The sequence below is a fragment of the Emydura macquarii genome, unplaced genomic scaffold, assembly GCF_026122565.2.
Source record: "Emydura macquarii macquarii isolate MOO-44397 ecotype Brisbane River unplaced genomic scaffold, CSIRO-AGI_Emac_v2 contig_691, whole genome shotgun sequence".
Taxonomy (NCBI): domain Eukaryota; kingdom Metazoa; phylum Chordata; order Testudines; family Chelidae; genus Emydura; species Emydura macquarii.
This window is the reverse complement of record NW_027130828.1, coordinates 3801497-3819868: the sequence shown is the minus strand read 5'-3', so window position 1 is coordinate 3819868 and position 18372 is coordinate 3801497. Positions and strand designations below refer to the sequence as shown.

General features: G+C 40.2%; 1 protein-coding gene across 2 annotated transcripts; it reads right to left on the bottom strand.

Moving 5' to 3' along the window:
• Positions 1-617: 617 nt before the first annotated feature.
• RBM18 (RNA binding motif protein 18) lies at positions 618-18359 on the bottom strand. 2 transcript variants are annotated; one of them, XM_067541750.1, is made up of 6 exons: positions 18172-18359; positions 17553-17671; positions 9431-9557; positions 8074-8160; positions 4896-4981; positions 618-2777 (listed from the first exon to the last, which is right to left on the bottom strand). In XM_067541750.1, the coding sequence occupies exons 1-6, from the start codon at positions 18172-18174 to the stop codon at positions 2618-2620; spliced, it is 582 nt and encodes a 193-aa protein (XP_067397851.1). In that variant the 5' UTR covers positions 18175-18359; the 3' UTR covers positions 618-2617. The 2 variants fall into 2 exon arrangements, with proteins under 2 accessions (XP_067397851.1, XP_067397853.1); XM_067541752.1 differs by lacking the exon at positions 18172-18359 and adding an exon at positions 16390-16460 and having other exon boundaries at positions 17553-17595.
• Positions 18360-18372: the final 13 nt, after the last annotated feature.

The window sequence follows — 18372 nt, the reverse complement described above, 5'->3', positions numbered from 1 at the left end:
AAAATATTAATTTGAAGTAGTTTAAGTATGAGGTAAAATAAAAAAACAATGAGTTTGAATTTGCTTTTGTAAAGTTTATAAACGCCTTGATATTATATTCCAAGCTGCAGGCTAGAGCCAGTATTACAGAATTAGAAATCCATTAAAAGAATTGCAACGGAAGCGTGCGCACACATTTTTGCTAGTATATTCTTCTGTAAGCCTTGAATTGTGGCACAGAATAAAACTATCCATGGACATTATGAAATGTGTCATGTTTATCATTTAAAAATACATTTCAGTTTGAGACTCATTGGTCTGAAAGCGGCTATATTCGTTTGATGAACTGTTGAATTGTAAATGTATCAGTGCTGAGAGCCAACGTCCCTTTAGCTGGTAGGGGAAAGGATTTGCTGCAAACAAAGCACTCAATCCTGTCAACATGCACTACCAGCCGTCCTACTGAGGTCTGAGACTACTGCTTGTAGTAAGCCATATTCCAGTATGTGTTTGCAGGATTGGTCACTAAAAAGCTACTTGGAAATAATGTGAATGGACAGACACAAGGTAACTTCTTTTTCCCCTTATCCCATCATCCTTCCCCATCCTAGATTACTGGTTCTCGTAAAGAACAAATACACAGTTTAGACTTCTATTTATTCACACAAAGCTGTAAGAGCCTCAGCAAATGATCGTATCTTAAATACAAATAAATATCAAAGTAGCTTTTGTAAGTGAACATAACAGCACGCCTGATTCAATACAGATATTTCTAAATTCATATTAAAAACTGAATTCACGGTCTTGTTTTAAATAATGAGTCTAAATCCTCGGAGGATTGCAAGTGTTAAAACCTAAAACAAAATACAGTTTTAGCAGACAGTATTACCATTCACAGGGTGCTACCCCTAAGAGGATGCTAACTTTCTTCAGATACCTGGCTAACAAGTTAGAAATCAAACTCAATAGCTAAAGATCTACTTTTAAACCATGATCCATTTCAAGCTTTGAAAACAGTGCGTCTCTCACACAAGTGTAAAACTAAGATTTAGAGAGTCAATTTAGAGGCTTTAAGAACATTTTATACAGAACTGTAAGTATACATGGCACTCTAAAATAAGTGAACAGTTTTAAGCATACAGACCTTAGTTTGCCATACAAATGAGAAACATTTGGTCTAGAGAGAAATCCTGGGCAGTTTAGAGATGATTCTCTCTTCTTGTTTTGACATTGTAATGGTTATCAGTTTGAGTAAATCATTCAGGCCCAACCGGCAAGGTAAAAAAAACTGGATTATGGTTATATGAATGTGCCATGAGAGATTGGATACCGTGGCAAAAAGAATATCTCTTGTACCAGTGCATGCAAGAGGTCTCTATCATAACTCCCATTTGTCATGCATATCCAACACTATATTGTGCACATAAAGGAATTAAATGCTTGCCGTTTTATGGATCTTTCCTCAGATGTTTCAGCTTTGCAGAGAATGTTTAGGGGACAGGATGTAATGTGTGCTAAGTGATTTAAGTGAAGTGCCAGTCCATAAGAGAGATAAATTAAACGCTTTTGAAAGCAAAGATAATTTCTAGATTACCATAGCACCGCTATGTCACAGATCCCTGCACTTACATTTCCCTAATAGACATAAGCAAGCATCCTTGCTAGCCAATCGAAAAAGGAATTAGACTAGTTTGGGTGGATTTCTGAGGTAGTGTGTCTGACAGATGTCTCTGGGGCAGCAATATTACAGCCTCACACTGTCACATCTGGTTTATGGAGAACTAACTGGTAAGGTGGATTACATTGATGCATGCTAGATATGCCACAGTAAAAACTTTAAACAGCATTTTCACACCTTAAAATTCTACTGTTTTGCACATAGGATTTCAAGATCCATATTTTGAGTGTTGCTATTTTAGAAGAACAGAGTAAAATTCAATTGTGTATAACAATTTAATAATTCCAATGCACTGAGACACACTATTGGATTTCTACAACTGTTCTGAAATCTTCACATTTAAAATCCCTTTGCTGTCTCATGGTTAGATCTCGCTTTAATTTAACAAATCGAGGTACAAAACAGATTTGCTTCCTTGCATATAAATATTGCAGGTATAGTTGCTAAAAAGGTTGCAAAACCCATTTAAAGTTAGCTGTATGGAAGATGAAAAGGACTTTTTATGGCAACTACTGAATGTTTATCAAAACTCAGTGTTTTCCCTCTGCTTAAAAAATATTTAAGCAGAGTGGAATATTTTCCTTTGTTCGAAAAAGATACTTTCTTAAACGTAACATTGAGAATTAAAACAGAACATTCCTTGTGTTTGCTTTTCTGTATGCATATTGACTAACGTTTCTGGTCTTACTAATGAAACCTGACTAACAACATGGATTGTCTAGATGTTAGTCACAAATTTTGGATGGAACCTTATTTTTTCTGGACAGCATTCAATTCTGTACATACATGAAGGGTAAGGAGCAGTTACCAGAAAATCTAAAATGTTATAAAACACTGTAGCATATATATACAGTGCGATTGGGAAGTACAGTGCAAACTGAGCACAAAGTACAAAAGCACTGGAGGATTTCAGAAGTGTATAAAACAGTCTTTCTTGCTACCATTATCCATTCATAATCATCATCTTCTAGATTTCCAGGCAGTTCTGGAGTAAGGAGTAGTCCTTTTTTTATCTGGTGGTTTGAAGTAGGAATAAGCTGGTGGCACCGGATATTCCACATCTGGATTCTCTGCCATCATTTTCAGCTTGGCTTCAATGGCTTTTATTTTTGCACTGACACTGGAGAGGGGAAAAGAGTGGAACAGATAAGTCTAGTTTGTCTTTTACCAAAGACTGAATAATGTTCTAAAGTAATTCAATATCTCTTGCATCAGAATATTCAGATGTGGCAGTTAGAGGGTGGCTAATGTTACCTTCACAAAGAGGGTAAAGGTGGGAACCAAGAATCTTCCAGTTTAAGGACTGAAATACAATTGCATTTTGAATGCTTTGCATGTTTTGGCTAGTAGGAGATCTGACCTGCGTTACTGCGCAACAAAATAAGGGTCCCTTCCACCCCCCCCCAGATGTTCTCTTCTCTGCTTTGAACCAGATAAGCATTTCTACAAGTCTCCTCACAACCTGAAAGTAATGCTAGTTTACACCAGTCTGAGCAAGTTGGGATACCGCCCTAGAGTCAGGCTCATACAAAACCACTGGAAGTCCCAGGGAGAAATGCAAACTAGCACTTCCTTCGAGCTCACAGTCAATGGAATTTTCCAGTCCTGGGCTCCAGCACAACTGTATTGCTATGAATACAGAGAATTTTTCCAGCTTTGTCAGAGCTCCTTGCAAAGGAAGAAACTTCTCCTCCACCCCATCCCAAACTCCCAGAACCCTCTGTCACCAACAACTCCCTACAAGGTACGCACAGGAAGACAGCACTCCCTTCTTCAGCACACGTCAGTGAAGCTCCTCAATCAGAGCACTGGGTGTTTACTACCCAACTCCTATTTGCAACCGGTGAAACCAGCCATAAAGGACAGCGACCAGCAGAAATTGGCTGAGCCCTAGTGCAAATGTCTACAAAATAGTTCTATACATTTCAGCCTAGTCTTCTTTACTTACTGGCTATTCAGTTATACCCAGTGCTAATCCCCATATGATGCTTCATTTATAGAGTGCAGAACAATTATTCAGATTTATATAAAACATTTAATCCAAGGATCACAAAGTGCTTTAAAACATTAAACATCACATTACCATACCTGTGAGGTAGGTAAACAGTTTCAATTATATTGTTTCTCTTACTGGACTATAAATTGACCTCTTTTATCACTTTCTTATACGGAGTCTTTCCTCCCAAATCTGCTCTTTTAGATACAATCTTTTGCAACCATGATATAGAAATGTTATCTGATGAACAGAGCATAAAGTTATCTGCTAGTTTATTCACTTAAAGATGTTTAACTTTTAAATCATCAAGGAAACTCATCTTGAGAGATCAGGCTAAATCAAAATTAAGTAAGGAAGTATCTCTGGTTGCAGTTTTCCCATTGGTGTAACAAAGGGATGTTCAACGGAATTAACTATCTTTCCCATCTCCCAGTCAAGGAAACATGCACGAGTCTAAAAGGACAAGTTCTATATTGAGAAAGAAATAAACAGATGGGTGGGGAATTCAAAGACCCATAACCACCCCTCCTTCCCCCAATACTTTCGGGCATTGAATATGATATGCAGTCCTGCAGGTCTCTTTCACTGCGTTTCTCTTCAAGACCAGGACTCTATCATGAGAAGTGTACAATATATTTCTACACCAACATTTTCATTTTGGAGAGAACAGGGAGACTGAAACAGGTTTGTCTCATCCAGAATGTTCTTCTAGAGTCGTAAGTGTAAGAAGTTGGAACAGTTTCTAGAGCAGCTGAAATTGCAGTATTAAGAATATTACATGGTGCACATACTAATAAAAACAGTGTTCCTATTATGGCTACCAGGAACTATTACTGAAATACAGATGAAAAATGTGGACATCTTTGACCAGGTGCAGTTATGTGACCGTATGATGCAGTACATTTAAAAAAAGTATCAGAGATTTCATGTATCAATAAAGAGAAAAGTTAAGTGTCAAAATTGCTCAAATCAGTTATTTTGCAGGCTGACCCACCATCAATAAGATGCAGTAGTTATAGTAACGGTTTTAGTTAGATCCAGAAAACAACACACACACACACACACACACACACACACACACACACACACACACACACACACACACACACACACACACACACACACACACACACACAAAACCCCCTCCCATTTATGGGCCCATTTCTGCTTCCACTGAAGTTAAAGGGAGTTTTGCCCCTAGGCTGACTGATTTGGCCACATTTTAACCATGCAGGTTCCTACCTTAGATTGGACTGGGTTGGCTCAGTGCTGGAAGATGGTTCAAGACTGATTGGAAGAACTTTTTCATTTTTATTATGATCATATCTCTGCAGATGAGAAAGGAGAAGTTTACCAACGATATTGCTCAAGTGAACTTGAATTGGAGACAGATGCTCAGAAATCACCATGTTTTCCAACAGACACTTCCAGTCTGGATTTATCTCACTTTATATTTTGCTACAACTTATATTTTGTACAACTTTTGCCAAAAAGCCTTTAGGTTAAGCCACACAGTAAACCTAATGGTCCTAATCAACATATTTGTTTTATCTGAAAATGCTCCCCCCCTTTGGAATTCACACATGACTAGGAATCTGATGCTGCATGATTATTATGTGAATTTTATTTTGGATCATTAAGACTTTTCCTACCACCATTAAGCATGTATCAGAGTTGCCATTAATGAGTATAGTGTGTGCTGGTGGGGAATATTCAAAGTGCGGCATATAACAAATAGTGCCATTGGCCTAAGGGTAAGCCTGCCATAGAGTACTAAATAGATATGACCTCTGTACAAGCACAGCATAGAACCAGAAGGGAACACAGAATACTTGTTTCCTGTTGGAATGCAGTCATATGGAATTCTGCTGCAGAAAAGGATCGCATTCAACAACTGCTCCGAACCAGCCCCATTCAGCAGAAGGCAGCTTGTGAACCTGTCTTTTCTGACAGCAATGGGCCTCCTGAAATATTTCCGTGTTTCACTAGGCACAAATTCAGATTTGTTTTTCTATAGAGCTGCTCAAAATGACAGCGTCTAGTAAGGTTTTTTTTCTTTTTATAGCCTCGGCTGTTCACCTTAAAACTATGCAGCATGGTGCTGGTATTGCCTGCAATAAACACTTGTCACAATAAGCAAAAGCCTCCTGCAGTTAAATCTTTTCATTCAGAGATTTGCAGATGCTGTTCAAACTGAATTAAGGTATTTTGTACATTATTTGCCCTACTCCCACACTGCTTGTGCATTCGGTTTTTCTGCAGAATTCCTCTCTAAGCAGACATTTGCTGTACTGACAAATTCCATTTATGGTCTGACCATTTTTCATGCATAGAGAAGCATGTAACATTCTACAAGAGAGCTATAGAATTCAGAGTTAATCAAAATGGAGATTGGGTTTACAAGAATTTGTATGCACTTTAAAGAGTACTGAGCCCTCAGAGCGGATAATTAAAACAACATGGTGGCCCTTAACAAAGCTACCTGTTTCCTTAGCTTTCAACACAAATACATGTGTGTACCTCCCAGCACAAAGGGTGGGGGAGTTCTATATATAACACTCCACATTGGGTGGTTTGCTTTTAACAGCAGCAAGTCACTCTCAATAATCCAATTTTCCCAAAGAAAATAATGAAAGCTAGCTGCTTTTTAAGTACAACTTGGTAAACCAACAGCAGGGAAAAGAGCACACACAAGAAATAAGAATGGCCATACTGGGTTAGACCAATAGCCCATCCAGCCCAGGATCCTGTTTTCCAACTGTGGCCAATGCCAGGTGCTTCGGAGGGAATGAAAAGAACAGGACAATTATTGAGTGATCTATCCAATCCCAGCTCCTGGTAGTCAGAGCATGGGGGTTACATTCCCTGACCACCCTGGCTAATAGCCATTGATGGACCTATCCTCCATGAACTTATCTAGTTCTTTTTTTAATCCAGTTATACTTTTGGCCTTCACAACATCCCCTGGCAATGAGTTCCACAGGTTGGCTGTGCGTGTGTGAAGAAATACTTCCTTTCGTTTGTTTGTTTTAAGCCTGCTGACTATTAATTTAATTGGGTGGCCCCTGGTTCTTGTGTTACGTGAAAGGGTAAATAACACTTCAATTCACTTTCACCAGACCAGTCATGACTTTACAGACCTCTATCATATCCCTCCGCCCTTAGTTATCTGTTTTCCAAGCTGAAAAGTCCCAGTCTTTTTAATCTCTCCTCATATAGAAACTGTTCCATACCCTTGATCTTTTTTGTTGCCCTTCTCTGTACCTTTTCCAGTTCTAATGTACCCTTTCTGAGATGGGATGACCAGAACTGCATGCAGTATTCAAGGTGTGGACAAACCATGGATTTATATAGTGGCATTATGATATTTACTCTTATTATCTATCCCTTTCCTAATGGTTCCTAACATTCTGTTAGCTTTCTCGACTGTCACTGCACACTGAGCAAATGCTTTCAGAGAACGCTGCACTATGACTCCAAGATCTCTTTCTTGAGTGGTAACAGATAATTTAGACCCCACCATTTTGTATGTATAGTTGGGATGATGTTTTCCAATGTGCATTACTTCACATTTATCAGCGTTGGTCAATCAATATTTGCAAGTTGTCCTTACTACAGTTCCTCTCAGAGCAAAACTAAGGAAAGGTAATGAAAGATATCAAAATGAAAGGTAAAGGTGATTTGCTTTTAACAAGAAATGTGTTGCTTTACAAATCAGAAGTAAAAGTCTACCACTATCTGTGCTTTAAGAAGTGGGACAGAAAAGCTAGGAAATGCAGAACCAACGACACACCCTGTCCAAAAAAAAAAAGTACTGGGGAGAGGGAGGGGCGGAGGGGAAGGGAAGGAAGCAGGGAGAGGTGATCTATATCCTCAGGCTTCAGGACCTAAGCTCAACATTAGCTGATCCCTTGTGGGCAAGTTATTTCCATTATTGTCTATTATGGAGATTCTAGGACCTTCTCACGTTCCTGGCCAGGATTGCAGACAAGACACTGATTAGATGGACCACTGGTGTATTCCTTTGTGCCAGTTCCTACATTTTACTGGGATTACATAAATACAATTGATAAAAACCTGATCCTTAATATTTAGCATGTACAACTGATTCTTATGACAAAAGACAAGCAGTCTGTAGGAAACATTCAGTACACAATTTCTAAAGGGCTAAAATACGCAAGGAATAAGATGGGCAGCAGCATTTGTATATCAGAATGATACAAAGATAGGAACAAAGTAAAAGCTGAAAATAAAATCACACAGGAAGCGTGCACAAGTTCTCAATACTGAAGGGAAAAGTTAGAGTATAGAAAAGGCAATTATGCAACTCTCTCTGCTTTTGATCTAGTACAGAGAGAAGATTTTTGTTTCAAGTTATGCATGCTAATAAGGCAGTTAAGGTTTGCAGTCAGAAGTTTACCTTCACTTGTGCATGTGCCCATCGCACCACCAGTTTCTTGGAGAGGGCCAGTTTACCATTGAGACACTGGATTGCTTGTTCTGCTTCCTAAACCGGAAGACAATTCAATAAATAAACCAACTCTAAATCTTCAATCAAAATCTGCCCAAAGACCCTTTCTTCCATATACAAGACTGATTTCCAGGGAGAGCTGACTAACATCATACAAACAATCTATGCTATGTTCAGTTAGTGTTCCTGGGAACCCCAAACACCAATGCAAGCTACTATGCCTTTATAAGCCATTTCAGAGATTAATCACAAGAAAAAGTCTTTTACTCAGGGCAGAATAAAAGTGTCACAGAAGCTTCCAATGAATCTGATATAAGGAACATTGGAACAGTGTTTCAAAGAGGTTTACATTACTCAGTTTCCTATGGGAAACACCTGCAATTCACTATTTATACTTCTCAGTATTGCTTCTCTAAACTATTGACTTTACACCTACTCTGAATTCTGTTAAATAATTAGTGTTAGAAAGATCTGAAAATGAGACAAAGGGATAGAAGGGATAGGGATCGATTGTGACCACCTAATATCTCACAGATTTCCTGAACCCTTCACATTAACTGGCTGATCCAGACCAGCCCTAGTGGATCCTGCTATTTCTTTCTATCCAGCTTAATTGTCTGTAAGTGCCTCTGAAAAATAAGCTTCAAACAGTTCCATTAAAGCTATCCTTGTCTGCTAAAAAAAACTGCAGAAAGTTAAAATTACAACAGCATCTTTCACTTATTCTGCTGCCCCAAAGGGCTTCTATGCAGTTATCCCACTACTGTTAGCAACTTTCATTGCAGTAATATTTTCTCCAGCTTCTCCTTTCCATGCTTCAGTGTTCCATTGTTACTTCCTAAGTAGCCAGGGAGTGATGTTGAGCTGTATATTGTGGTTTTACCCCACCTTCTTATTGGTGATACAGCAACAAAGGAGGAAGACTGCACAAAACAAAAGCACTTTACATGTGCAACTCATCACAACTACATGCAACCCTAGTTGAAGAAAACAGAGAGAAAAGAGTAGCGATAGTGCTACGTTTAGTATGCGACACAATTTGAAACTAAGAATTTATATGCGTTATCAACAAGTGCCTGAGTTAGTAGTGCCCTACTAGATAACCATGCAGTAAATCTAATGGCTTGCTCATTGGAGTTAGTGTCAAAAAGCTTTAGGGAAACAGCCCTGGGCAATCAGGCACCTCCTTTTTTCCTTCATTATTGTCTTCCATCTCCTCTTTCAGTTGATATAATTAATGTAGGCAGTAAAAGGTAATCAGCCAGTCACAAAGATCAAATGTTAAAGAGAAAAAAATCCAACATACCTGTTTGGTTTCAAAATTCACAAAGCAGTATCCTCTGGGCTGCCCCTCTAATGCACCTGACTTATGGAAGAGAAAGTCAAATTGCTTTACTTTGCCAAACTTCTGAAGGAGTTTGAGGAGGTGGTATCTGGAGAGACAAAAAACCGCACAGACATTTATAGGCAACCTTTCATTGGATATTACAGCAACGGAGCAAGCAAATTTAAAGAGTGAAGAAGTCGCCACACATAATTCAGTGACAAATTCTGTATCACGTGTGTTCTCTTAAAGTATGCACCCACTTCCATGTATTTGCCAACTAGTCTAGCACATAACATCTGTCTGATTTTCACATCTGAGAGGTACCCAATGTCACCAATGCTATTTTGTCAACTCATGGCGAAAGCCACAGAACTTAATCCATCCACAGCAGTGCCATCTGGTGTGTTTCTGGTTGAGGCATATGACTAATGATGTGCTCCAACCGCTCCATTGCTACATGAAAATGAATGTTGCAGCCATGTTGCATTAACAGTGTGTTATCTTGCTACTACTAAATGTGTTTTGTTAAGCAAAGTATAAAAAACAGCCACACAACTGCACGTACTGCTATAAGATTTTGCACTTGATTTGTCTGCTTTGCAGGTTAGTGCACCAGACACACAAAATAAGGACTAATGGTGTTAGTTGGGTTAAAGCTAGCTCTGCGAGTTCTCTGTACTTTTGTTGTTTCCTTCCACCATAATCTCTCGATGATGGCAGCTGATTCGAGAAGAAAATAACTGGACCACACTTCACCTGGCAAGACTTCTTCCTCCATAACAGGAAAGACTACCTAGGAGTTACAGCAGGGGACTGAATCAGGACTCTTGAGAGCTAATGCCAGTCCTACCGACTTGCTGCACAGATTTAGCAAGTCACTGGACCTCTCTGTGCCTATTTCTCACTATGTTAAATGGGTAGAACACTTGTCTTTCTACCTCAGACAATGTTTGCAAAGCACTTTGAGATTCTTGAATGAAAGAAAGTCAAGTAAAATAAAATAAAAACCAGCATATGCACAAACTCAGAAGTTCAATGATTGACCCACAACTGCCAGTGTCAAGGACATTCAACAAGATGTATGAATAGCAGGAGTGCAGACATTTTTCCTAATTAAAGCTTGTTTCAAACATCTTTTCAGATTACAGGCAAGAAAGTTCCAGGAATCAGAGTAATCTTCCAGGACTGGCCAAAGTGGACGTACAGGATGTGTGCTGTAGGAAGGTGAAGATGCAGCAAGCTTTCAGTCCAGGGGTGGATATGGCAGTTGTTTCCGACTGGATTAAGCAGATTTTAATTGATTACCAGAACAGTCTTCCTACACCTCTTACAAGTACAGATGAAATACTGATGTGGTATTTCCTAAACTATGTTCTTCCAAAAGACCTGTAAACACTGTCACTGCTCAGGGGAATATGAACAAAATAGACATTAGAAAATATATTAAAAACTTCTAAGCAAAAATGAGGGCATTAACAAGATGCTGGCAAACTTCACTACTCCCTCCCTTCCTGCTGCATCCAAGGTTACCCAACCAAAGGATCCAGACAATTTAACATCCATTTCTAAGAAGTGCACTCCTGAGGTGCTAAATTCCTCAAGACATGGAGACCATTCCTTGTTACATCCTCTAAACCAAAGAAATATGTTGGAATTCCAGGGCCTTTTGAAAGCCATTTTCACACAATTAAGTAACCCTGTTATTAGCTATTTTTAGAAGTATGAAAATAGAGTCCTGACCAAACTGTTCTTTTCCCCAAATATTGTTTCAAACTAGAAGGAAACAATGTTTCTGACCATATTCTGTTCAGTAACAAAAAACCCCTAATTTATATAGCTATCTTGCCAAAGGGAACATAGTTTGTTTTTCTTGTGAGAGTCCACACATCCAAACAGTGACTATTTATTTTTACTTTATTGGCAGCAGAGTGGTAGTTTGTAAATGTCCTAAAAATACAATAATCTGGAAGATATCTCCAGCAGATTATATTTAGGTCACATTTGACACAAATACCCTTTATCATCAAGCCACAATTAGCCAAATTTCTACGACTGCTGGATAAATCTATTCTGGATGAACTAAGCAGAATTGTAAGACTTTAAAAAATGGCAGGCTTTGTATGTGCCTTTTAGCTATTGATGCTTTTAGATCATTAATAATAATCAAAAGTTTAACCAATGGTGTTTACAAGTAAAGTGAAGTTCAGAAGCGAAGGAAAACCTGCCAAGAAGGAAGAAAAAAGTGACCTGTTGTAAAAAAAACCCATGCTTGAAAATTTTATTACACCAACCACTTGTGCTACATGGAGCTTTGAGCTATTCACACAGATGTGGCTCCTTCAGATTGCTGCAGCCAACCTCAATTTCCACTTCCTGTCATCTGATGTAAATGTGAGACAAACCAGCAGCTCTCCCATTTCCTTTTCCTTTGGCCTTCCTCCTGGCACCCTGAGCGCTATTCAAACAGTCAAGGCTTCCTCTGAACAATGCTGTCCCAAGGATACTGAAAAGGTACCGGGCCACATGCTAAATCTATTATAACTGGGAATTTTCCCCCTTAGGGAGCCAGTAAATGTCTGCAACAACAATTTACATACACATTGTTTTCTAGGTAAAACTCATCAGGTTGGAATCTTAGACAAGTAGCTGCACAGTGAAGGAAAGAGAAAAACACACTGTAGAAGCTTACATACCATTCAATGGCCACTAAAAAAAGGAAGTCAATACATATGAGTAACAAAGCGTAACATAGTAGATACAATATTTGTTTTCCAAAATATTTTTCAAGTAAGGACCTCAAAATGCTTTGCAAACAATAAGCCTCAACTGCTGTGAGGAAGGCAATTGTTATACCCATTTTACAGATGAGTAAGCTAAAGCTATATCCACATTACCACCTTTCAGGAATCTGAAAAAACACAGGAGTGTGAAAAAACAACAGAAGCACTTGTGTGGACAGCACTATGTCAGCAGGAGAGCTTCTCCTGCCATCACAGCTATCGCCACTGATCAGGAGTGGTTTAATTATGTTGACAGGAGAGCTCTCTCCCATTGGCATAGAGTGGCTACACATGAGATCTTGGCATAGAGTGGCTACACATGAGATCTTACAGCAACTGCATCAGTAAAGCTGTGCCGCTGTAAGATCTCTCATGTAGACATGGCCTCAGGCACAGCAAGATTAAGTATCACATAACAGCAGGTTAGTGGCAAAGAGCAGAATCCAGGTGTCTTAACACCCTGTACTCCACTCTAACTCCTAGAAAGAAAGTTCCAAACTGTAGTCCATGAACGATGGGTGGTCTCTGGAGGACTTACTGGTAGTCATAGACAGATGTCTGGTCATGTGACAGGATGGAAGGAAAAAAAAAGATGTTTTTTTAAAAATCAGATTTGTTTTAAATTAAATACATTTGTCTTTTTAAAAATAAACTGGTTTAAAATTAATGTAGAAGTTATGACAGCTTGTTTTGACTATATTTACTATAATCTATTAAAATCATTCAAATAAAAATAATGTTCAAGCAGTACATGTTTGCTGCCAAAGTTTAAGAAAATCAAACCCCTGAACTGGTGGAAGTCAGTGGCTAAGCACCTAAAATCAGAGCTTGTTGAGGTGCTAAACCTGCATTTGACTCTTCTGCAGGTGCAGAATATTTGTTTCATTTCAGTTATTTTACTAGTTCAGTTCAATGACTAGGACATTTAAAGCTGGGAAACTGATTGGAAGCTGAAAAAGCAGGAAAGCTGGTTTTCCTCTTTGAATCTATCAATAAAAATAAGGTGAGAGAATGAGAGCTACTAATTCTAACATCTTAAAGGACATGGGACTAGAAACAATCAGTTCAGTTCATTTAACTGCAGATCCTTTTTTTGTTTAATAAATCATTTAGTTTTAAAACAAAACATGTTTTGATTAATTTATTTTTTCTTACTTATGCATCAAATTTAAGGTAGTTTTATTTAACTAAATATCATTTTAAAATACTCTCTTTGTGCATTTTAATGGAATTCCAATTTCCATCCAAATTCAGCTGACCACAAATCATAAGTGAAAAACCCATCATAGTCTAATAAATAAAAAACGCATCATTCTCCATTTTCTAACAAAAAGTGTAGAGAATTCAGAATCTGAATAAATGCATGTGAACATACATAATTGCTTAAATAAATGTGCATAGCTATAGTGTATCCTCCTGGTTAGCAAACTGAATCACCAAATTTAGCGTAAAGGTTTCATTTAACTGCAAGTCAACATGTTTTTATGGTTACCAAACAGTGAGAATCAACCTCTCCTTAGGAACAATCAACCCTTCTTCCAGCTGCTACACTGCATTAGACGCTTTCCTAATACTACTTTTCCATGTAAACACTTGCTGTATTTGCCATGGGGATTTTATGTAATTATGAAGGAGAGGTCTGTGCAAGCATGACTGGGAAGGGAGATGTCGATGGAAATCTCACTATTAAAACTAGTTTCATAATAGAATCATGACCATGATAGCTGCTATGCTATTCATTTTAGCATGGGCAATAGTCTCCTGAAATCCCCACACTGGTGGTTAGTAATCTGTGGGAAGCAACACTCCCTATGTTTAATTTACAAATATTCAGAATTGTACTGTGAGATTTGTGCTCAAATATGCACATTTCCTACAGGCTTTACTGCACCCAATTTGTGGCTATGGGTTGCTCTTCAAAGGGCTTCAAGACTGTTAAATAAACACATTTAAACCCAGTTCGATCACAGCAGTTATTGGCATCAAAATGGTTTTGCTCAATTACAAAAAGATTTAACATACAAATTCCAGTGGGCAATCCCCTGAAAAAAATAGGGATCTGGTGCAAACAAGGACTGAAGTTTAGTGTTTAGATGCACTTGCCCTCCTGACTGGTAAGCTCAACTAGGATCCCTCTGAAAGGCAAGTAAAAGCACATGGGAGACTCTGAGGTGATCAAGAAAAGGCAGGAGCCCAGAGATCTCTTCTTATTTGTAACCCTTTACTGAAATGACATGAATAAAGATTCAGTTTCTTTACTCAACTCTGACAGTCAAAGTGAAACAGGGAACTGCACAAAAATAAATCGGATGGCTGTTTAATCCCTGAAGATGGTTTTGGCCACTGCTGGAATGATTTTTAATTTTACAGTACTACTCAACAAAAGACTAGCAATCCCTGTGCTTTCTACAGCAACCATACTCTGAGTTACAGGAAAAACTACTTTTCTTCTTTCACTCTTAGTGAAAACATAATACTCTCACAAAGCTGTGAATCAGCCTTTTCTTATGCTAACACTAGAACACCCATAGGTCTTAACCCAGAATTACAAAACTTTAAATTAATACAATTCATTTAAAAACAGATATGGCCAATAATGTGCAATTTTTTGAGTGACTATTTTAGTGCTCGTAAAAGGTTCTGGAGTTCTTAACCCTGGAGAATAAACTCTACAGAACAGGTACAGAATGAGCAACAGCTGTGCAAGAGTCACCCACAACTACTCATCAATATGCTTCAATCCTGTTCTAGAGGGACCACCTCTGAGGGTGAAAGTGGAATTCAACCTTCCACTTCAGCTGAGACTACCATCAAGGCGACTAACAGTAGGTTTGGAGTTGTTTGGGGGTTTGGGGGTTTTTTTTTGGTAATGAACACCTGATCACCAGAAGGAAGTGGTCTGAGACACATAAAACTAATTTCACACAGGTCACATAAGAGCTGCCAGATGGTAACAACATTCAGTCATTATTGATCTGGGCTGGATTTGAAGTGATGATCTAGAGTAAGAGGCTCTTACAAAAGGTCTTAAAACAAGATGTAAGAACATTGCACGAAGGAATGTCAGAGGAAGTTATACAGCCAATCTATTTAACAAGCATACTATACTCCTTCCCTCACACTGACCCTGCATCCTGAATCCCCAAGGACTTGACAAACAAATATTTCCAAGAGGCTATATATCTAATCACATCATCTGTGCAATTACTGAATGCAGACAAACCAAAGAAATATGAATGTGGGGCAAAAAATGGTAATTAATGCAAAAGAGGTGGCAGTAGCCCAGAGCTGAACAACTGAAGAGGGCATTACATTAATGATGGACTCCACTTAGAGACACAATTAGAACACAGCTCCCTTAAAAGGAACTGCACTTAAAACAAAAATGTAGCACTTGCAAAAACATAAGGAGCAGAACAAAAATTGCTTCCATGACTGACACACATACAATAGCCTATCCAAAAAAACCCCAAAACTATTTACTTGTGTGTAAACCCTTGATTGTTCTCTAAAAAACACCTAAGATTTCTAATGTACTACACAACTACATCTAATATTTTTACAGCAATCTACCTACCTCCCTGAGATTTTAACTGTACACTTCAACTATTCAGGTGTGTTAGCAAAACATTTAATTTGCATTTAATTATTCCAAGGCCAGGGAAGTGTGTGCTTATACATTTACTGTAGACAGAAAGATTTAAGACATTTGGGTCATGTTATGTTCTATATAGCAGCTATTCAGTTACTAGTTAATACCTATTCCCTGTTTAGTCCACCCAACTGCCGACAAGGACAAAATAGCCACCTGGATCTTCCTGCAAAAACTTTCATCAAGTCTCAAGTTCCAGAACACAATTTTAGAAAATAAAAGGACCCTTTTCATCTCCAGAGTTCCAGCCTAAGAAGTGGCTCTGGGAAACTTCACATCAAGTGCACTGGCAATGTGGCTACATGAACAGTCTCAAAGGACAATTGTGCAGCAGCAACTGTAGTCTATATCTGCCATCTATCTCTGGAGCCCTTTGCTACTATTTCAGGGGTCTTTCTATAAAAGGCACTGAATCACAGTGGTACCCAAATACTACCCTGGCTTCCAATGAGACATGTGAAAACAAGTCAGCAATTCAGGCCAAGCACACTGCTGCTCTAACTCACTGGTTTTCAATGCAGACTCCATCTAAGATTTCCAAAGGGGGCCGCACCTTCATTCAAAACATGTTAGGAGTCTGCAAATGAAAAAAAGACTGAAAACCACTTCTCTAACTCATTAATATTATCTTCTAGATCGCTTATGTTATCAAATCAGAAATCAGCAGGGCCCCATTACACTACTTAAGATACCATCTTGATGGGATGTCAAATGCCAATTCTTTAGTATCCTTCTTGGCCCCAAAGGGCTAGGATGATTCATCCACTGTACATTTGTAAATCTTCAGTGCTGCTCTTCAATACCTTCGTTACTTCCTTCAATGTCACTTAGGACAAGTTTAATACTTCAGTATACAATGGGAAGTGCTGGGTAAAACAACTGGGAGTCAGGTGAAGGCTTCTTCAGCTAATCAGATGAATCCCAGCCAGCCCTTTCACTGGATGGCTTGTGTCTGATTTAGGTTAGTCACTAGATACTACCCAGCACTCTCGGTCTCCAACAGCGGTTCTCAACCCGCAGCCCTCAATTAGCACACCGCTGCGGCCATTGTGACATCCTCAGGGTGATACAGGTTGTATATATATTGTGTGGATGTGGCCCATGTAACACAGAGAGAGCGGCATGTGGCCCACAATGGTAAATAGGTTGAGAACCACTGGTACAGCACCTCAAGGGAAGCTGAATGAGCACTTGTTCGGGGCAATTAAAACTAAGACTGGGCTAAGCATACAAAACTGCTAAACTCTGATGGCAAGAAAAGTCTCACTTCATGTGTTAGGAGTTTTACAGCTGGTTTCTAAAGTATCCTTAAGCCAGTCTTCAACAGTGGCTGGAAATTTCTAGTCTAATTTGTAGCAATAGGGTGTGAATGAAGGAAAGAATTAAGGGTCAGGAAATAGGCAATGTTTTAACCACAGTTTATTAACCTCTTTATCCACCAACTCTTTGCAAAGGTATCACACAAGGCTCGGAAGGATTAACAGCTCCTAAATATTCCAGATACCTCCAGAAATAATTCAGCTGCCATAGACACTGTTGACTACTGCTGATTGTAATGGCTGGAAGAGGAACAGGACTCACAGCTGAGAATGTCAGAAGTCAACCAGACTTAAAAGCCTCCAGGCTGTTAGCAGTGTGATGTGCGGAAGTTAAAGCGGGTCAGACTTACTCCGTTATCTTGGGGTCCAAGTTCCCGATCCATAGCCGGTGTCCCTCCTGCAGCGAGCCCTCCGAGAGGATGGAGGCGTTCTCCAAGGGCAGGGTTTTGATTTCCGCGGCCATCGATCTCTGCGTAGGAGAAAGGACACACTGAACAGACACGGCCTGGGGGGCAGGAACCCCACCTTCGCCGGGGCGGGACAGGGCCGGGGGGCGTTAGTGACCACACCGCCCGGGGCCGGGGGGCGTTAGTGACCACACCGCCCGGGGCCGGGGCTGCAGCAGGCCAAGGAGATGGGGGGGTGGGGGGTGGCTGAGGAGAACCCAGCCCTGGGCAGGGGATTCAGTGCCTGCAGCCAGCAAAGCGCGGACAGACCCACGCCCGACTGGGGCGATGAGACGCGGCGGGGGGGGCCGGGCCGGATCCCATAAGGATTTAAGGGAGGGTCGCGAGGCCAGTGGGGGGGGGACAAGGGGGAGGCTGGGGCAAGACACTGGGGCTGAGGGATGACAGCGGGGAGGGGGGGAGGGGAGCCAGGCCCGGCCCGGCCCGGCGGGGGGGAGGGGAGAGAGAGAAGGAGGGGGGGAGATGAGGCGGGCCGGGCCCCAGAGCTGCCGGACACACTCACCATGGGCCCGGGACTCCCAGCGGCGGCGCAGGCGCACCCGCAGCCCGGCGGCGGCAGTCCAGTCCACACTCCCTTAGGCCCCGCCCCCTCCCCTATTGTACTGACACGCGACGCAAACGTCTGACGTAAGGACGCGTCGCAGGCGGTGACGTAGGTGCAGCGTCACGCACGTCACGTGCCTGCTGTGTGCGTGCCGTGAGT